General features: G+C 36.4%; 1 protein-coding gene across 1 annotated transcript in view; it reads left to right on the top strand.

Moving 5' to 3' along the window:
- The window catches only part of LOC120790382 (inactive N-acetylated-alpha-linked acidic dipeptidase-like protein 2), a 458,890-nt gene that overhangs the window by 316,532 nt on the left and 119,320 nt on the right, over nucleotides 1-23,038 (top strand). Inside the window, exon 12 of the mRNA XM_040127816.1 lies at nucleotides 11,184-11,330. Coding sequence (XP_039983750.1) covers nucleotides 11,184-11,330 — 147 coding nt within the window. The remainder of the gene's footprint in view (nucleotides 1-11,183; nucleotides 11,331-23,038) is intronic.

The raw sequence follows: 23,038 nt of genomic DNA, 5'->3' as shown, positions 1-23,038 counted from the left end.
ACTTTACTTTAAGTCTTTGTATTTAGCATTTATGAGCTGTATATCAACATTTAATGAATGGTTTATGAAACCCTTTAATGTAGTTGTAAGCAGATATAAGTGTTTATTAATGCATTTGTTAACAACTAAAAGTCCCCCTGTGGACACTCATAAGTGGAGGCTGGTGTATAAACCAATGGTAAAAAACCATTGTAGTAATAATGAATATTAAATAATTAATATGAATCAAAGTCTTCACAGGAGATGTTGTAATTGCTGCCGAAAACTGCATATTAATGAAATGTTCATGTAACTATTTATTAAAAATGAATACACTATAAATGCTAATAAATGCTAAATAGTGAAACACAAAGTAAAGTGTTACCCATTTATCATTTCTAAATTGATTTATTTCAGTGATATATGTCATATATTGAACTGTGCTAAAGTTTCAGGCACTGAAGGTAAAGTCAGGACATTCATAAATAATTCCACAAACAGTTTATGTTTATCAATTATCTTCATTCAAATTGTAGCAAAGAGAAAAAGACAAATCAAATCAATATTTGTTGTGACACCCCCCCCCCCCCTTGCCCTTAAAACAGCACTAGTTCTCCAGCACACAGCAATTCAAGGTACTTGGCAGGTAGGTTGTTCCAAACATCTTGGAGAACTTGCCACACTTCTTCTGTGGATTTAGTCTTTCTGTGTCTCCTTTGTCTTCATCTAATCCCAGACTGATTTGATGATGTGGGGATCAGGGCTCTGTGGGAGCCTGACGTCCTGTTGCTGGACTCCTTGTTCTTCTTGTTGCTGAAGATACTTCTTTAAGACTCTGGCTGTACGTTTGGGGTTGCTGTCATGCTGCAGAAGGAATTTGGGACTGATCAGACGCCTCCCTTCCCTGATAGTACTGGATAGAAAATAATCTAAACATCTAAAGTGCCTAAAACTTTTGCACAGTACCGTATATTATAGTTAGCAGGTATTTTGTATTTGTGACAGCTGAAACTTCAATCCAGTTTATCTTTATGTGATTGCAGTGGAAAGAAGGCATTAATTTATTTTTTAATAATAGATTAATTTATTTTCAAAGTCGAAAAAAATCACATATATAGTACTTACACAAAGTGTACTTGCTAATAAACAATTCCATGCTCAGGAAGTATTTAAATTCATTTGGCAGTACCAAATTTTGCCATTTCTAGCTGATCTTTCATGTATTTTAGCACTAGTTTTTATCCTGACTCTATATAAACTACATCTTTCCCTGACTTTGAACTTTGATTTTTTTTTTTTCTTTGAGATCAGGTTAAAGTGATTAGGAAAGAGAAAAAAGACTAATTTTAAACTATTTAGATCCACTCTTTCTGTGTCTGTGTTTCTGTGTCTCTCTCTTTATCTCTTTAATATCCCAGTCACTCATTTCTGGATGGCTGGGATATGCTTTTATGTTGAACAGCTGCAAATGGATTTTCCCTAAACCCATGGTCCAGAACAGAATTATTATCATTACACACATAACGCAAAGTTGTTTTTGTCATCTGGCACTCCGTTGATGCTGCTTGTTACATTCTGATTATGGTACACCGCCGCTCTCTGCCACCCTCTGCTTCTTTAATGCGTCATGCTGCTGATGTACAAAATGTTAAGGCCACTTGCTCTTTCTGTAAAATGGGATGAATGACTAAACTCCACTCTGTCTGTGAAAGGAAGATTCTTTCAGAGAAGAAAGTTTTAGCAGTATGCTCATCTGTGTATTGTTGTTTTGGCCTTTGGGCATTCAGCGTGTTTTTTATTTTAAAAACAAGAAACCAAAGCTCAACGTTAACTGTAACATGGCCTCTTTCAAGGAAGAATAGCCTCAATACACTCACTGGAGAAGATTATCTAGTAGCAGGCTTTTAAGTCCAAGTCCAGGGCCATTCTGTGTAGCACACGGGATTTTGTAGATTGAGAGATATTGAGTGGTAAGCTGAGATCTCAAAATGATTTGACTCCCTTCTTATCATAGCAGACAAAGAAATTAAATATTGATTCCCAGTGTGGCACAACAGGCTGAAATTACCCATTTTCTCTGCTCTCTCTCACTCCTTCCTCCCTTCTTACTAGTGCACTAGTGTGTAGTACAGTGATAATGTACTGTATCTGGTTGCAAGAGAGGAAAAGGAGAGAAGAGGCCCTGACTTTAAATCTTTTCTCCAGCTGATGTAATTATAGCTTATCTCCATATACTGTAGGATCTTACTTTGTAACTTAAGTTGCCAATTTTTTTTCTTTTTCCCATTTAAATTTATATGTGGCACTACTCCTCGTATTCCCAGTCACACATAGCTACAGACTGTTATGTAGGGCAGCAGGAGATGTGTATGCATGGAAATAATATTGACGATAAGGACCAGAGCTTTATGATGATCACCAGAAATCTGGTGAGAGCTCTGAGAAAATGGAAGGTGTAAAATAAACACTCCAAATGTGAAAATAAATTATATATATGTATGAATCCTTAATTATAAAAGTGACACTGACTAATTCTTGAAACTGAAGACACTTGTCTGTTCTTTTAACTCTTTTGGACATTTTTCAAAGCAGATTTTGTTTGTTGTAATGAAACTAAAAGATATGTTCCTGGCATACCATAACTATAAACAGGAAAAAAAAAAAAAATCAACAAAATGGTTACAGTCTACACCGACCAGCCACGACATTAAAACTGGTAATTGGTTGAAATGTTGTGGCTGATTGGTGTACGTGGTTTGTTGTGAATGTGTGCCTGGACTACTGTTAGATTATTGTAAGTTTCATGCAGGCAACTGGAGTTTGTGTCCTGTTACAGACCTGACTTTGACATCTGTATATTCAATAACCCCAACTACGATCCTTCCCTATCCTCAACCCTAACAAGACTAGGTCCAAACCCAGTATGTAGCTGGACCGCCCTTTATCTGTTTGCCTCTCTCTCCTGCTCACATATACAGTATTTTAAGTCAGCTGACTAATGCTGTTCTCATTTACATGTTTTTCTGTTTCTTTTGTCAGACAACCATACAAGCATGGAATAGGGACTGAAATGCAGCCCATTAGGACTAAATGTTAATCAGCAGTCACTTCCAAGCCATTTCCAAGCTGCTGCTCTGCTCTGCTAAAATCCAGAGTTTATAACCGTGACTTTGTCTGACAAAAATCACCATAGACATAAGTTAAACACCATGGCTGTGCTGTGGTTTCAGTTATATTTACTTGTAAAGTGATCACTCAGAGAGAAAGTTAGAAGCTCATTCATGTATATGACAGCTGCCGTGCGGTCTATTTAGTGAGATGCATACAGAGGTGTGTCTGCGGAAGGAAAGCCCGACCTCATGCTTGCGGGGCCTAACTGGCGACTCTCTTCTACAGAAAGTAGCTAAGGTTTGTCCAAAAAGTCGCTAGATTTGCCGCTAGGCACTTTTGTGAAGAAAAGTTGCTGGGGTGTGAAAGGTTGGTAAATCTAGTAACAAAGGTGCTATGTTGGCAACATTGTCTATAAATATAAATGGTCCCCTGATGTCTCAATAGAAAATGTTTGCACCAATTCATTTTGAAAGATCAACATCCAATGGGGAAACTCTGATGCCTCGCCAGGTGACCAATAGTGTAACTTCAGCACTCAGGCACACAGCATTCGGCTGACCAATGGTGTAACTTTATCACTCACTCACTCACTCACCTGCTCACTCACTCACTAACTCAGTCATGGACATTCATGTTCATACTGCTGGCCCCGCTATTGTGGTCCAGCCAAAATGAAACATCATTGAAAGCAACGCAAGTTTTTAAATATCAACATTCTTCTAACACGAAAGGGTTGTCAACACTAGAAGAAATCAGCTTCTATGGGTCTTGAAAAAATGTATCCATTCCGAGAAATGGATGATGATGAGTTTGGAGAAACAGGATCATCAGACTGTCTGGGTAACAATTTACCTGAACTAAGAAAAGCTGAACTTGAGAACTTTTTACTTTACAGAACATAAAATATATGAAAACGAGAATGACATTGATGCGGAGAATCACTGCTACGATAACAACAACTGCAACTGTGAGTATTATACAGATAAACAATTTAAAAGCAATGTAATAATGGCCAGTATATTGTCAATAATACACCTCAACAGTATAAGTCTTTATAGCAATTTTAAAAAAGTAAGGGACTATCTGAGATCATTTACCATGTTTAATGTAATTGCTGCATCCGAGACTTGGCTCAGTAAAGAGAAGGGAGCTGATGTGGAACTTGAGGGCTATGAGCTATTTACTATGAATAAAACAAACAAAAAGGGAGGAGGAGTTGCCCTGTTGATCAATATGACTTCAATTGCAAAATAGTAGACAGAATGTCAACAAAAATAGAAAATATCACGGAATGTGCTAAGGTAGAAATTAATGGAGGAAATCTAAGAATATAATAAAAAGCCGTGTATATAGCCTATACCTATCTTGACACATTTAATGATAAGATGGTGGATATTTATGATGAGATGAATGACAAAAAGATGGTCTTTGTATGTGGGGATTTTAACATAGAGTTGTTAAACCAAAATAAACACAAAAAGAATTGAGACTTTATGGACACAATGTAGAGCATAAGTTTATTTCCTAGTAACTTAAAACCAACCAGAATAACAAGTGACACAGAACAACGGAGGCCGTTGGGGCTCTTAAGGGGGACTTAAGGAAGCAAAGCTGGAATGAGGGTTATTTAATTAATGATCCAAACAAAGCATATGATGAATTTCTGTCCGTTTTTACCAACGTATATGACAATCACTGTCCTATATGAACACAAAAGAAACACATATATGAAGTTCTGGATCACTAGGGGGCTAGCAAACACCTGTAAAAATAAATATTTATAAGCAGTTCTTAAAACATAGATATAAAAAATATAGAAATTGATAAGTATAATGAAATTTAATAAGAAGGATTGTTACAACAAATTACTGGAACAGCATAGAAGCTATACACAAGGTACATGGAAAGTGCTTAACAGCATAATTAAAAAGGACACAGGAAAATCTGATTATCCAAATCACTTTATTAAAAATAATTAACCATACATAAGCAAAACAAAAAAGATGAATTTAATGAATACTTTGTGAATGTTGTCTATAATTTAGCAAATGAAACTGTGGACCCAATGATGAGGGAGGATGTAGATTATGACTTGATTGATATGAATACAAACACATGTTTCTGAAGAGAATTGAAGAGAAGGAACTAATTGATGTGATTAACAATTTTGAGAATAAAAAATCCACTGGTTGTATTGATACTGACATGACATTATTCAAAAACATTATATAATGTATAATGAAACCACTGACTCATATCTGTAACAACTCACTCCAAACAGGCGTATTTCCCAACAAAATGAAAATAGCAAAGGTCTTTTCTATCTACAAAAATGGAGATAAGTATTCTTTTTCAAACTATAGACCAATCTCTCTCCTTCCACAGTCCTCAAAAATTTTAGACAATTTTGATAATAGATATCATCATGTGCAAATAAACAATGATAAGTCTGAATAGATAAGAGTCACATGTTAGGTTCCACAAGGTTCAGTTATGGGTCCAAAGTTGTTTTTATTGTACAATAATGAGAGTTGCAGTCTGTCCAAATTGCTATTTTGTTTTGTTTGCACGTGATACATATTAATTTTGTTCTGGTAAAGAGCTTGAGCAGCTTCTGGATACAGTGGAGACAGAATTGAAAAATTTAAAAAGACGGTTTGATAACAAGAAGTTTTCATTAAATTTAAACAAATCAAATTTTACAATATTTGGATATCCAAAAAAATCGATATTGAAGTTCAAATCAGGATATATCATGTTGGAATAAAAAGAGTTTATGAAAATAGATTTTTGGGAGTTTTTATATACCACAACCTATGCTGGAAAACACATATAAATCATGAAAAGACAAAAATATCTAAGTCCATTGCGATATTGCGTCAAAACAAGAGACATTCTAAATCCAAATCATTACATATCTTGTACCATTCTTTAAGAGTTCCATACATTAGCTACTGTGTGGGGGTTTGGGGAAACACATACAAAACAATCACAGATAACTTTTACTATATATATATATATTAACTTTATACTACAGAAAAGAGTTTAAGAAAAGAGTTGATTATCATGAACCAAACAACATATCATTTATAAACTCACATGCTCTCAGATTTAGAGATTTTGGGGACTTCCAAACTCTACAACTAACGTATAATGTAAATTTTGAGATGCTTCTAGACTGTATCCAGAGGTTTTTTTTCAAATTAGAGCAAGTCAGTATGAACTATGAAAATTGAGCTTATTTACAAAAACAAAGATTAGAACAAATGCAAAAAAAAGATGTAAAACAGTTAAAGGTGTTAATTTGTGGGATAGTTTTGAAAAGGAAATTAAACTGTGTAATACACTAAATAGATTAAAAATATTTAAAAATAAGATGATTCAAAAATATGAAACTGAGATATGGACACTATTGTGTTGGAACCTTGTTTTGGCACTTCGGCGTACATATAACATACATATATAAAAACATGTATATACAGTGGGGTCCAAAAGTTTAAGAGCACTTTCCCATGACCGGGAAAGGGGTGTGATCATCATTTATTTATTATTTATTTACATGAGTGTTTGAGTTGTGTAAGTTGAAAATGAAGAAACTGAACTACACTAAACTAAACTGAACTGCTTATATCCACAATGTTGTTTTTTCGGGCAGTACCAAGTACTGATTGCTGGGCCTTTAGGTTGAGCCCCCTCAGCACAACAGTCCAATACTGGATGCATTACTGAACATATATATGGAGGGAAAAAATCGCACTTAGTATACAACACCATTCTTGTGCCATCCATCAGAGTGTACATGGTCCATACTCCTGCTACAGAGAAAACCCTGTATACTGATCACTAATTTGATTTGCTGAATGGCCTCATCTATCGTGACTAACAGTGTAGTGTTTTTCACTGACCCTGGGAGAAATTACTGCACGTTGTTTTAACTTGTTCACTCATGGATACAAGGAGGACAGTCAGTGTTTGTCCAATAGCATACTTGCTTGCAAATTGGATTGCTTAGTGTTGGCAGTGCTGTTTCTCCTCACAGGCATTCATGCAAATCGAGTTTCAATGAAGTTTATCCAACATCTCGGTTCAGCAGCAGTGTTCCAGTAGAACACACAACCGGCAAATACAGGGGTTGTAACATGCAGTTATACTTGATACAATTAAAGCAACGGCTGCACGGTGTAATCCTGTTCAATATGAAATTCAATGCAACAAAATCAAACTAAAAACTTAAAAATGTTCATAGAGTTGAATTCACACCTCTTGCACAGATTATGAACAACACTGTAAAAAACTGACATTATAAGCTTAGAATTGTGTGGCAAGTATATATAATTGGATTGAATTAAATTGTACAGATTTGGCTTTGATTGTGTCCAGTCTTTGTATGTAGGTTTCAGTAAAGGCAGCCTGCGTTCATCTGCCTCTTTGGTGCTAAGCAACACAAGTGTGGACTGGAGTAACTATGCTTTCATCTTGAGTCAGATTTGATCCATAAATCTGATGATTTATGATATAATTAGGTTATTTAAACGGCGCGAAATCTCCTGGGGGCACATGGTATGATGTGTCAAAATTACATACTATATTATTTTAGAGTAATTTATAGCAATATTTAAGTTCAAAGCAAATCATTTTATGTTTTATTGCTTATTAGTTCGCAAAGTTGTACAATTACCAAAATAGATTCTTCAATAGTTAAACCTCTAACTCATGTATTTACAGAATCTTTTTCAACTGAACTCAAATTGCAAAAGTATTCCCTCTTTATAGATCTGGGGATTAGAGGTCATTTTATAATTATGGATTATAATTATTACATATGCATGTTGGCTTTCATGTCAAAAAGTTAAATATATAGAGTGTCAGCATGTGACAGTGTTTTTAAATGTTGATTATTCCAGGACACAGTAGTTCCAAATCCCAGTTCCCTTCACAATCAGCCACAGGTCAGGTGTGAGCCCAACAGATCCAGGTCTCTCCCATCCCTTATAGACAGTAAGATTACAGAGGTGGCCAAACGAGTCTTTAATCTCACTGAAAGTGTCTATCATTAAGTCATTTAGGTTAATTAGCTGATAATGATATGGCATTTCATCATGAGTTACCTATTATATACAGGTTTGTTCACTTCTTCACTTTTACCTTAGGAAGATCCTTTTTGGCCGAATCTCTATGTCAGTCATGTCCACATGAAATAAAAGTAATATTTTTTTTTCATGAGCATAAATTGCTTTTTACTTTTCCAATTCTGTTCATCAGAATAAACGAATGACCACGACAGGTTAAAAGGTTAATACTGTTGCAAAGACGCACACCGTTAGCTTGAATATTTACATAATAATGATATACTGTGTTTATAGCATTAAACATTAAACATGTTAGCATTACACACTTAAGGCTCTCTGTTGACACAGAATCAATATAAAACGTATGCTGCTTTAGATTTACTCCAACAAGTACAAACTCAAAACAGTTGCTTAAGTACATGGGAAGAAGTAAATGTTACTTATTGTGTTGAAACCGTGTTAAAAAATATTGTTGTGATTCCTAATACACTCATTATGATTTCAAGACGGTAATATATCTTACTGTGTAAGAGCAAATGCTCATAGGTTAAGGTTGCTCGACATACAATAGCATCGGATTCACCGTGATTTCCCATCTCGACTCAGCTTGGTCTGACTTGTGCTGAGAAATTTCTTGATAGATGAGTGTGATGAGCAATAAGGCTAATTACCCAGGATATTCTAATTTCCTCTAAACAAACCGTTTATTTAAAAGTCATCTTTTCCTGTGTGTGGATTTAAACACTACAGGCTTCATGCACCACTCTTTCCATGAATTCCAACTAAGAGGCAGATGTAAGTAAAAAGAAAGCTGAATATTCTAACAAGAGTATGTCTGATCTGTGCAATTCCCCTTTATGAATATCAATCAACTTCTAAATTGTGCACACATGAACAAGCATTTATCCCCACTCTGTTAACTCCCACAATTAGCGATAAGTGGGTAATGAAATGTCGTTCATGAATATTGATGTTTGTGTAAATGTTTTTGTCCTGCTAGCCTTTTAGTGGGAGTAAATCAAGAAGTGAAAGATTAAAAAGAGAAATTCTGTTGTGTCGTTAAAGTGCATAACAGGAGGTTGAGGCAAAGTTAAAGGTATTATTTACAGGCTTTTGTTCGGTTAGAGTGGGAACATGTCACAGCAGCAGTTAATGTTCAGAGAGCAACAGCCTTTGAAACAAGACTGAGTCAAAACCTAGTATATGGCTGGGCCAAAGTATGGTCAATTTGCAAAAGTGAGGACATAGTTGAAAACTGTTGTGGAACCACTGTAGACAACTACTTTCAATGGAAAGTCGCTAAAGTCAACTTGAAAAGTTGCTAAATGTTGCTAGACGACTTAATAAACAATTAGCATAGTCATGATGTCATCGTGTCATATTTGCATTCTGCCTATTGTCAGCCAGTTTCAGCCCTTTATCTTTTTGCTTCTGTCCTACGCTCTGTGCTCATATATACAGTATTTTAATTCAGCTGAATTCCCATTAAAGCTGTTCTCATTTACATGTCTTTCTGTTTCTGTTGTAAGACAACGGAGCTATAAGTCACTGAAACGTGGCCCGTTTAGACTACACATTAATCAGCAGTCAATTTGTGCTTTGTGTTTGGGCAAATCATTCTCCGAGCATACATCAGTCCTTGATATTTAAATGTATATCATGCAAACAAGTGTGGCTTTTCATTCGTTTCTTTTTATTCTTTCTAGGGGGCAATTATATATAGCATGACTCCTAGAAATTACATCTATATACAAGTACTTTGAAACTGCAATATGTTTTGAAGGACACATAATGCTGACCGGATTATGTTTACTATTAACATAATAAGGAAATGTTGTTAATTTACATATTCGGCAAGTCACAAATATGATGTTCACTGACAGTGTATTTTTTCCCATCAAAATATCTGATCTTGCTTCACAGTATCTATATATATTGACTACAGCATTACTTAACTTTTTTTATGGCTATGTTTAGGCCCTCACAGCAATTGGTTAAGTTTACAGAAAGATTGTGGTTTGGTTTAATACAAAAAAAGTTCAGAGTAACTTCAGATTCAATGTGTTTATATACATTTAACCAAAACCACGATCTTTCTGGTACCCTAACCAAAGTACCTGTTACTTAAATCTAACCACATATGGGAATCTAGACATGAACCTCAGTCTCTGGAGTCACAGACCTGAGTTTTGTATGCCCACCATCCATCCCACATATATACGTGTGTGTGTGTGTGTGTGTGTGTGTACGTATACATATATATATATACATATGTATATATATATATATATGTGTACGTATACATATGTATATGTGTATATATACACACGTATGGATTTGAGGATGGGAGCCTATGTTTCTGATTAAGAAAACTCTTTGGACCATTTCAGTTATAGTTTATACAGGAAGCGCTGCTACTGATAAATTGATCCAGTTATATTACTGTAAAAAGAGCACTTCAGGGAACTTAAGTATCTAGTTGCAGGAGATACATGGAAGGGTTAAGGTTTGAAAACAATGTCTTTGTTTAGGTATATACAATATTTTCCAGTACATCAACACATCTGCACACACAGACAAAAATAATAAAAATCCTTCTGCTTAAATAAATGCTGTGAATTCCCAGGAAACACCAGGATCTCAGTTTCATGTATTTAAGCCTTATTGAAACCTCTAACGCTGTTAAAATGATAAACATGCAAATGCAATAAGTGTCCAATGGACAACGCATTGTTCTTTTGATATTATAAAGCTATAAAGAGTCAATAAAACATCAGCCAGGAGCTGACGTTTCAGGCAGTTGTAGCAAAGTAACAGGAGAAATCAAGCAAACCCAATAGTAGAGGATAGAAGCTAAATTTTATCTGTAACTAATTTAATTCATTTAAATGGCAACATCTTGTTAACCTCTGGGCTGTTTTACTATATTAAATCTGAGTCTTTCTCCTTCTTCTCTTTCCACCAGTAAATTCCTGTCATCATATTGTGGTTTGCTTTCTCTTCATCTTTTTTCCTCTCTATTAGAGACAGTTGCTGAGTTGCATTCGTGGTGGGAACTGCCCTGGACCCAACGTCACTTCACTGCAGTTGCCTGGAGATGTGAGTTTCTTCGCCAACCAACTGGCTGTTCCCACCATGGAGTTTGCCTTCGAGCAGACCAAAGCAGAGGAGGTATGCTTATACATATATACCAGACTCTTTTACTTCTACTGCTTTCATTTTGCCTACTGATGACCCTTTGTTATCAGACAAACCTCTCATTGGCTCAGTTGAATTTTATGCTAAGGTTTATGGCCAGAGAGCATAAGAGCTATTCTAATACATGCAAGATAAAGTCACTTTATCTTTTTTTCTCAGTTTCTGACAGAAGGCTGTGAATGGATTTATTTTGGATAAACTGCTGAGTTTGCCATAGGCCACCACTTGTTTATCTTCAGCTCTTAATTGGAAGTGAAAACTTTTTTGGTGAAGACACACACACCTCTCTGTGGGTATCATATGTTGAAGAAAATGTCATCTTTAAAGACAAAGACACCTACAGCATGTCACTGCAGTAATTTGTCCAGTTCTGACACATTGGGGATTGGACGTGATAACGTTCATCAGTAGCCTAAAAGACTAATTGTATTATTTTTGCAAAATGGATTATGTCTCCGTACAAGCAACAAATACACATCACACAGTTTACAAATTATGCATGCTCCCATTTACTTCCATTAAAAATGCAGTATTGATGTTTGTTGTACTGCCTTGGGGTGGAAACGCAGAGATTTAGCCCCAGCCAAGTCAGCCCACTCAAACTTAGAACTTCTGGCTAGGACAGCAACTTTGAGCTTAATTAGTGCGAGAGATCTTCATGATGTTTATCCGCCCTCAAGGCATATTCACAACCAGAAAATAATAGGTAGTGGAGGGTGAAATCCACAGCACTGGCTTTATTTAGGATGGGAGACAAAACCCAAATTGAGTTAAAAACAGTCTTATTTATAAATATGCTTGACTGTGTTTGGGGAAAGTGCTGTATACATATATTAGCATTATCTTAATAGTATTTAGACTGAACTACAATGGTAATTGGGTAATTCCATTTCCAGGGGAATTTTATTTCTTTACTGAAACTTTAGGAAAGCTGAGAGAAAGAGAGAGTAGAGGTAATGCAGGTTCTACATGGACCTCATCAGAGGTGGAAAGTAACTGAGTAAATTTACTCATGTTCTGTGCTAGTAGAATTTACAAGGTACTTGTACCTTACATGAGTAATGTCCATTTTATGTTACTTTATTCTTCACAACATTTCAGAGGCAAAGGTTGTTCTCTTTATTCCACAAGATTTATTAGATAACTTTAGGTAGCAGTTACTTTGCTAATTCACATTCTGATTAATTAGGCAAAATATAATCAACAAATAAAATATAATGTATTATTACAGATTAAACTGTCCAGCAGTATGTAAAGTACCTCAAATAAACCCCACCATTACCAGCTGCAAGATTAAGGTAATGTATATATGAATGCATCAGTAATTATAATCAATTAATATTATGTACATTATTCCGAAATGGGCCATTCTTCATAGTGAGTACTTTTACTTTTGGTCATTTATATATATAGTATATTTCAATGTTTATACTTTTGTACTTTTGCTCAAGAAAAATTTTGAATGCATGAATTGCACTTGTAACAAAGTATTTACACACTTTGATATTGTACTTTTACTGAATTAAAACATTGGAGTACTTCTATCAGCACTGGACTCAGTTCATCCACAAGGAGAGATGGACAGTATGTTGTGTAAGAATCAGAAGCCGTATTTATCAAGGATCTCAGAATTGCTCCTAGGAAGCACGCTGAAAGTGAACCTAGGACTAAAAACACTCCTACCTCAGAATACAGGACTTGAGAGTTCTTTGTGAAGCTTCCTGCATTGACTTTAATATGACTTTCAGCAAAGAAAAGGTGCAAACTAGAAATTAAGTAGACAGGCTCAAACTGGGCGCTTTGCATTTCATTTGCGATGGGTTAACCCTGAAAAAATGGGGGTACCCATTGTAACATTTCTTTGTGTAGGCTTTATTTTATATAGACAAATAATATTGGTGAATAGGTTATATATGCAAAAATTTGACGGCAAAATAAAATAAGGAATTACAGTAAATCTCATAATGATATTAACAAATTACCCATTGTTTTAAATTGCCTATGCCACAGCTTACATGTAGGCTATTATGCAATATTGCACATCAATATTGTTACATACCCTCTATGGGCTTAGTTTTGGCCTCATTAGTTTAATTACAAAGATTTGTCAGGGACCAAGACTAGGTAGATACAAACCTGCGGGAAACCTCAATTGAAAATAAGGAAATGATCGTCTCTTTCATTGGCCAAATTCCATTTTAACTTCCTCTTAACCTATTTGCCCTTACAATAGGCTGTGAGGCCCTCAGTTACTATATTCTCTTCATGCCATAAAAGGTGAGTCAATTTTGCCAAAACTCTACCTTTCAATAACCTCACTGTCAATAAAGACCTCTCCTTCAATAGAATGCATGCACATGTCCTCCTAAATGGCATTTCCTGGCAACTCCTAACAGGTTAGGACACAAGTTAAAATCTAATTAACAGCACAGATAGGACATATTTCCTAAGTTTAAAAAGTTAATAAAATAATGTTATGTCCAGGCCTACAAGCAGGACCAAAAATGTACCACAGAACCCAGTCAGGACTGATTTCCTACTCTGAAACGCTTGATTAATCAAACCTAGGTCTATATCTTAGATTATGAAGTCAACTGTCAGGAGAATGAACAATAGTGTGAATAAACAAGTGGCCATAAACAAGAGTGTGAATTATACAATGACAGTGAGGGGTCAACTTTTTCTCCAGGGCGTAAAGGGAAGCCAGTACAGCGCAGGCTCATGCTCCAGTGAACTTAAGTTTCCCAATCCTTACAGTATCTTGCTTGTTTAACGTAATGTCTGCAGTCTGTAGATGATAAATCACAATTAATTACACCAGCTCATGGGGCATGTACCACACAAAACCTTTTGTAGTCAGGGGTCACCAACAAAGTATTCTGCCGTTGTTGTGTGTGTAAGAGTCAAACACACACAACAACAGCGGACCATCATTTCCGCTCAAACAGAGCCACACAATGCTGTACCAGAGCCACTGACAGCTAGACACTATCAACATGCCAAAGAGGTAGGCAGATGTGTAACTACCATACAGCATCTAGGTCAAAACATATCTCTCCAACAACTAATCCTCCACTGTCTCACTGCTCATGACTGAGCTCCAGTGTTAGCTAACTTTAATAACATTAGTATTAATATATGACATTTAATATTGGTAATGAAATGCCAAGCCAACATTGGATATGAAAGAGCTTGCTATCAGCAAATTAGCTTTAGCTAGCTAACATTACTTAGCTAAACAGTAACTTAAGGCAAAAGTTATAAAGTAGCTAACATTAGCGTTCATCCATAGACACCTGACACAATTTAATTCAGAAATTCTGAAGATAAGAAAGTAAAATGTATTTTAAAAAGCTAGATAGCTAGCCACTTACATTAACCTACAGTGGCTCCATTGGCTTGAGTCACTCACGTTAACATAGACTTTAAAGACAACGCGAGCCACCGTAGTGATGGTAGTGAGGCAAGCAAACGAGACGTTCAACTAATATCAAGGTTAGGAAATGGTATGGTCCACTTTAGGGGTGTTTGAAATCATATTTCGGGATTCTTCCAGGCATGAATATGGGTAATATATTGTAATATTTACAATTACGGGGGATAAGGATATATACATTTTTCAACCTCTGAACTTTTGTAGTTACCTTTTTTTTGCGAGGGTCCATGTCTTAATTCGGGGGCTCAGACGCCCCGAATCCCCTCCAAAATTTGAACCCTGGAAAAGTGAGAATAGGTATTAAAAGGAGTGAGTAATACTGTATTTGATAAATAACTAATAAATAACTAATAAACTTAATTGAACTTGCCTCACCCACAACTCTTTCCTCTTGACCTACAGTGACCTCTTATAGATATGAGGTTGAATTTTCTCAATGTAGAGTTGCGTAGTTGTGTAACAGATATGTAGTGAACATCCTCCATCAGTGATCATTTAAGCAGGAGGAGAGTTTTTTTACAATGTGTGGTCCAAAAAGTCAATTTTTAAAGTCAGATGTCTTAGCTGACAGCATAATCATTATTAATAAAACTATTTTTATCAGTCCGTATTGTTTCGGTCAAAACGAATGACACAAATGGAGCTCGAAATGCCAACAAAACTGTCAGTTTGTGAAATATTTAGCCCAATTTACCCTCAGTTATTTTTAACAGTCATATCTGTCATATTTTTAACAGTCTTTTTCTTTCTCCCACACACTGAACACAGATTGTATTCTGCTCTTTGGCTTTCTCACTATGACACATTATCAGTGTTGTCATGGTGAATGGCCCTTATTTTAAGGAGGAGGGAGCAGAGCTGCGATACTGTGCTTAATTTTTCCCTACCCAAAAGAAACCTGCTGTATTCAGACCATAGAATTTAGGCAATGGTGGGAAGTAACTAATTAGATTTACTCAAGAGCTGTACTTAAAGTAAAATTTTAAGGTACTTGTACTTTACTTGAGTGTATCCACTTTATATTATTTATATTATTATTGTACTTTGTACTCCGCTACATTTATTTGAAAGTTATACATACTATTTACTTTTCACATTAAGATTTTTACATAAAGAAAAAAATGCATGGTAAACCTATAAACTACAATGTATTGTTAAGATTAAACCATTGTTCTAAACCATTTGGCTTGTGACTTTTGATACAAAAAACTGTGCGCCCCTTGTCATGGTATAGATGTTTATGAGCTGTCTACAAGGAGAGTCACTTTAAAATACACCATCCCACACATGGGATATTTTGGCCTTGATAGCACTTCTTCAGGTGTGTTTTGGTCTCTGCCGGACTCAATCTTCCCATATAACTGCAACAGCTGTTAAAAAAGAATTGGTACAGACTTGTGGATATGACTTTAAAGTGTTTCCCACATAAAAGGTGCTACTTTACAGGCCTTATAAAAAAGGTGTGGCAAATAACTTAAATTTCTATCATTTTTGTGCCTCTGCAACTTTGGTCCAGTCTTTCTTATAGTCATTCTGACTTCTTGGTTGTAAAATATAAAGAGTTACCTTTCAAAGGGGACCAGGGTTATGACTGTAATCAAAAGGATGGAAAAAAAGTAACGTTTTTATTTTGGGTACAATGTTTTCAGGCTCGTGCATGAAATTGGGGTTGTCTGGTAACAGGCAAAACTTTGGAGTTGGTGTCAACTGTTTGGGGTCCAAAGAGGTAAAACTCACAAATAATTCACAAAAAGCAAGGGTTAGAGAAAAGTTAAAAAAAATAAATAAATAAAAAACAGGTTTGTGTAGCATTTTTTTTTCCCTTTCATTTCCCCTTAATCATCTTATGACCCCACACATTTAGCTTGTGACCCTTCAGGTGGGCCTGACCCCCAGGCATCGAACCACTGGACTGAACTGCCTAACTGTACAGTATGTAAAGTAGTTAAAGTAGATCCACCATGACCAGCTACAACAAAAAAAAGCATCAGTATAAATAATCTAATAATGTCATTAAAGTCACAGATAATATTTTACTGATAGACCGTCTGTTCTTTTACTTAAGTAGGATCTTGAATGCAGGAGTTTAACTTGTACTTGTCTTTTCACATTGCTATGTTGAAATTTTTACGTTACGTTACGTTACGTTACGTTACGTTACGTTACGTTACGTTACGTTACGTTACGTTACGTTAAGTTGCCTTACGTAAAGGATCTGTATACTTCTTCCATCGCTGCTTGATGTAGATGGAACATGTTGAGGGAAAGCTGCTATGTCAAAAAAGTTAATAACAACAGTTCAAAAAATAAAAGTCTGAGACTACCTTCCCATGGGAAAGGGGTCTCAGATGTTTAAACATGGCAGTTCCCTTCATTGTACTGTAGGTCATCATCAGAGTGAACGGAAAATAGGCGGGGTGTGGGAGAACTTGGTGAAGTTGACCACCAGGCAGGAGTATTCTGGACTTGACACTAAAGGCGCGAGAAGAATATCTGACATTCCCTAATCTTTGCTGTTACTTTGTTCAGGGCCGCATTCCGGTTCAGGTAGTGATAGCATAAAATTAATAGAGCCAGAAGAATCTTGATATTGGCATGTACTCTCTTTAGACTATAAATATAATCCTCCAAAAATGTAAGGACCAGGTCGATATCTACCCTCCTACCATCTGTGACATCCTTAAACTTCTCTTTGACAGCAGTGCTGTCCGAAACATAGCAGAGCTTAAAAGACGGATCTGCAAAATGACTGCTATCAGTATATCTATCCACCAGAGCAAAAACAAATTGTGTTTTCCTGGCTTTATCTTTAATTTCTTCTCCCACTACATCAGCATAGAGACCCATGTGCCAGTAAACACTGTGCTGTTTGACAGGTTGTAATTCAAATCCTTATTGTGATTGTTGTGTTCAGACAAAAGGCTCAATTCAAAAGGGACCCGAGGACACTGTGACCAGATCAAAATATAATATAATTAGAATCCAGGTGCAATCAACCTGAACAGAGAACACCAACACTAGCAGCATGATGTACCACCAATTAATTAGCAGTAATTATAGTAAAGAGTAGCAATATGTTATTTTTTCTGCAGTTGCTGTCCAAACTGATTAGACTAAATATAGTTTGGGTCTCGAATACTGGGAACCAAGAGGACTGGTGATGACCTGTAGCTCACAGCTGCTTGGTTGAAAATTTCCAACTACCGCAGCGTCAACTGGTTCAGTACATTTTGACCTTCTCCTAGGATATAGTGTAATAATAACATGCGATGTAACTAAAGAAAACCTTACACAACATCCACTGATTGACCTGCTTTTATGTTACTACTAACTAACTAGTTAATAATAATGAATATAACACTCCTAGCAATTGCAACGATATATTACATGTATAAAGTAAGAACACTACAGGGAGACACTGTATGTCCACAAATCTATACAAATTGTTCACATAAAGTTCAACTTTGACATGAAAATTCAAGCTGTTGACCATTTGAAAATCCTTTTGCCAATGCTGACCTTAGAGGAAACTCAGAGCCATAGGGTGCAAAACAAGAGATGCTATCATAGCTTATTAGCTGTGTTGCAACATCCACTTATATTTACTCTCCCCTGTAAAAACTGCTTCACAAAAAAAGGTAATTTTCCTGTGACCATGTATTGTACCTGTTAGGTGGTGTAAACCTAACATTAACTTGGTACCACCTAACAGTACCTGACTTGTTCTAGCACATTCCTGGCCGTATCTGGCCATAGCATGTCAGTGGTTAGCTCACTAGCTACAGTAGTTGGCAAAGTAGCAAAGTAGAGTAGTCGCATTTTGCTGTGCCACCTCCTGATGTTACTGGGCCTTAAAATGCATTTCTCTGATTGTTTATATGTCAAATTTTGAATTACTGTCATTGTCAAATGACTTTAATCTAGTTCCACCGGTCAGACAATAATTCCGTGTGATGTATTGCTTGCAGATGCTTTCCAGCCCACAGTGTGATTACGCATTACCCCAGTTTTCTGCTGAACAAGTGGCAGTGGAGTGGAAAGTAAGATACATATTCCACATACATCCCTAGATACGTCATTTTATGAATATTTGACAAGATGCTTTGAACTTGGCAGCAATTTAATCACACCACTTCTCCTGGAGCACATCAGGTCTTAATTTATTATTGGCTCTTGCAGCAGAAATACCATTTCATTGCACCAATTTATGGTGGTATTCTGTCCGTGTCAAATGGTGTTTCTCAGCCACATGTCTGGGCTGTACAACACGGTAAATTGAGTCGTTTTAAGTGGCAGTAGATACCTGTCAGTGTCTCCAACAGTCCTGGAAGTCTGAAGCTGATGAGGAATGATAGAAAGATATTACATCTGCATCCTGCTCTCCCCTGCACAGCTGTCAGGCCAAAACCCCTTTGGTGTTTCATATGATGATGATGCCAGGGAGCAGTCATGCAAGCTAAGGCACACAAACGCACACCCATGTGCTTGCATGTGTGCATATCACCATCTGACACATCTTACTTGAGGTAATTCCATCAGTAACTCTGAAGATGGGGATGAGTGTGGGTAAGAGGGCATATGAATGAAGTCTGTGGAGTGGTTGGAGGAAACAAAGTGAGAGTGAGGAGAAGGAAGAAGGTGGTTGTGAACATCAATAAATCATTACCTTATTAAATTTGAGATAGTCGCGCAAATTACTGTGTACCTCTATACACCGTGCTATTACTTGGATTTAGCAGGGAGATTTGCTGCATTACTGCATAGCATAAAAAAGTGAGGCCTTTACCTACGCTGTCCTTAGGGTTAGACAGGAGGTGAACAGGTCACCAGTCTATCATAGAACTAATCATTTAGATACAGTTTCAAAGGTAGGGGTAATTTAGAGTTTTCTGCATGTCTTTGGACAATGGGAGAAGAAACTAGATAAAATAACCCATGCAGAGAAAGGGAAGCATATACTGTACAGTACATTACAGGCAGTTCAGAGAAGCAACTTATCTTTTCACGTGAGTGACATGAGAGACAGCTTAGGTTCGTAACATAGTTTTTTCTAATTAATATACTATATATTTTTGAATATATTTGTCTTTCTTTTGATGTGGAGCTTTGGCAGTTTGTGTATGCAGCTAACCTCTCTGTCAGTACCCTAATGTGTAGTGAACATTTTACCTTCTTTCAACTCAATGTTTTTGTTTTACGACCCTTAAATTTACCGTTTTGGTTCAGTATCACCACTCTCTCATCGACCATCGACTCTCTCATCGACCTTGTTTCCAGCAGGCAGCTGTATTCAGTCAAAATGATGCGCAGACAGACAACATTAGTGACTCTCTTGTAAACATAAAGGAGTATGTAGCAGCTAAAGAGACAAATGTTATTCTTAGAGTTGGTGTGGACCAGAACAGAACTAAAAGAAGATTAAATATTGGATGAACCATGACTCTAAATGACTACTAATGTTGCTCCGTGTCTGATGAATGTGTAAAAGGCAAGTGTTTGCTAACACATACTGGAAGCGGTGTACCCGAAGCAGCTAACAGCTCGTGTTGAGGAAACATAGCCTATAAACCGCTCATACAACAAAAACACAATATCATCACAATACAAAGCAGCAAATACGCTATCCACCCATGTCAAATCAGCATACGGCTAATCTGATTACCATGACCGAAAACATCTGAGCCCACAGCAGTTGTGTACTAAAATGAAGTTGCTAGGAGCTAGCTTTACACTAACTGAGTGACTATCAAAAAAGGAGGAGTCTTCCCTTGACAAGTCAAGCCACAGCAACGGGCAGATAGTGAGTTACCCAACATGTGAGTATGTTTCACTAACGTTACGATCCACAACATTTTCATACACCACAGATAATACAGTCTGGTGGCTGCTAGTATGTAGCTTAGCTCTTTTTATGACACATTAATTCGCTTATTTCTTGTACTAATGTATGTGGCTTAGCACTTTGGATGACCAGCTAAGTTATCACTACAGCCTGAGAGCTGGTAGTCTGGAATTTAGCTATGTTGATTATAAGACAGGTTTCATATTGACACTCTGCCAATCTTAATCTGTACTTTTTATATGTAACGCTCAGCACTTTGGTTTGAGGTGGCTCTTCCATTTCTCCCCAACATGTTTCTCATGGTCACCTTCCATTTTTGATTTTTTCATGGCAAAAGATAAAATGACTCACTACTGCCACCCACTGCTATGGACTGTGTCATTGGTGTCTTTGCTGCTCCAGCTGGAACCTTAGGTAACACCTTGTTGCTTGGGGACACACGTATGACAGCATCTCTCAGCAGGCACATCCAGTCTCACCTGACCATTTTAGAAAAAGCAGGATTAAGAGACCAAAATGATAGTTAAGGGTTTTTTTTTACATTATTTCTGTTGCTTGGAAATCTAACTTTTGTTTTTGAGAAAGAATTTACTTTTTTTTACATTTAAGAGTTACAAAGTTTCACTTGAAGCTGCTGACTTTGAACTGCAACCCTGGGACATGATATACCCCTTTGCTCTCCCCTCTTTCCTTGTCATGTCTCAACTCTCATCTTTAATAAAGGCATAAAAGTTCCCCAAAAATATTTGGTGAATCCCGGGGAATGAAGTCTAAGTCTCATTAAGGTGCATCACTATGTGTATTTAGATGCACATTTGGACACTGATAAAAAAAAAATGTCTATGATTTTCTAGTATTAAACTAACCATTGTGGAGAGAGTAGCTCTCTATGTCTTTTCCACTCACATAATGTTGTGAGTGCACACTGGTCATACTCACAGGGGAACATTTAAATATTCATGTTTTAAATATTTTTATCTCCTTATCTGTTTATTGGGCGGTGAACTGATTTCTATGTAAACAGACAATAAAGTACAGTCTCGCAGTAGCTGACTCAGCAGAGCTGATTTATTGGTGGATGAGCTGTTTGGTCCAGTTAACATTATTGAAGAACATCATCAGCACTTTCTGTATGTCCAGCACTTTATTTCGCTCTCAAATTACTGATTTTCCAGAAGACTGCAACCAATCTTGTCATGACACATGATTTGTTTATGAATGAGATTACTTAACTTCATGTCCCTTACATGGCCTCTGAGCCACCACTTGAACTTGGAGATTGGAACATGAAAAAGCTCTTTTTTAGCCATATTTGGACTCAGCCAAGGGTTATTTTTCGATAAAGGTACAGCTGAGGATAACATGAAATTTTTATCAAATATCTGTTATTTGAAAGTCTGCAGGCACACGTGGTCTTATATATAAAAGATGTGGATACTATAAACCAACTTTTTTCTCCTTTTTGCAACTTTTGATACAGATTCAGTGTTTACATTTTTTCCTGCATTTCCTTAGAATTTTGCCATCAATGAAAATCCCTCATAAGGAAAGAAACACAAGGGTTTTGATGTGTTATCTAAGTACTTGTCGTCTTTGTAGTCCTAAAGTATACTTTATTTTATCTTTTATTCCAATATATAGCCTATTGTTAATGGATTATGATGGTATTATTCTATGTTTTTCTTATTGTCAACAAATGTTAGTATTTTTTAATGCTTTCTGATTTCTCGACCCTGTTAGCTCCAACAAGCATTCTTTCATGAAGATTTTCATTGAAAAATGGCTCACAAATATATAGTTTTCTTTATAAAAAAAAAAAACATGCTCAGTGATTTCCTAAAACAGCTGGGCACTGTAGTTTTTAGCAAAACATTACTCAAACAGGAAGAAAAAGTGTATTTGTTGGGGACTATTTTAAGATGTGAATTAGTCCTCATGTGATGCTCTTGCAGTAGCACAGCACTTACGTACAGCACTTGTTTATGGAAGTAACCGTTGTATGTTGGATTTGGTCAAAATACACTACAGTGCCTGTGTTCCTGGTAATGAAAGAACATGTCACTCAGTGCAACACTGTGGCTCAGTGATGTGTTTTTAATCGTTTTTGGGCAACAACAGAGCTGTATAGGACAGAGGAATAAAATATACAGTATATGGATACATGTACAATACTTGTAAGAAGGATCACGTGTTTGTTGGTGTTTTCATTGGATTTATTGTCAGTACTAAATATGTAGAATATTGCTGACCCTATTATTAAATATATAAAATCGGGATTTGTCTACAGTAAATTTGATCTAGCTTTGATGCAACTTGCTTAGTTGTGCTTGCTGATAATTTGTCAAAAGGGTCCATGCATCATTAATGAGGAACAACATATTTCCTGTTGCATCATTTTCTGGA

This window comes from Xiphias gladius, chromosome 6, assembly GCF_016859285.1.
Source record: "Xiphias gladius isolate SHS-SW01 ecotype Sanya breed wild chromosome 6, ASM1685928v1, whole genome shotgun sequence".
NCBI classification, from domain to species: Eukaryota; Metazoa; Chordata; class Actinopteri; order Istiophoriformes; family Xiphiidae; genus Xiphias; species Xiphias gladius.
Note: the sequence above shows the minus strand (reverse complement) of the source record. Positions and strands in the feature narration are given on the sequence as shown.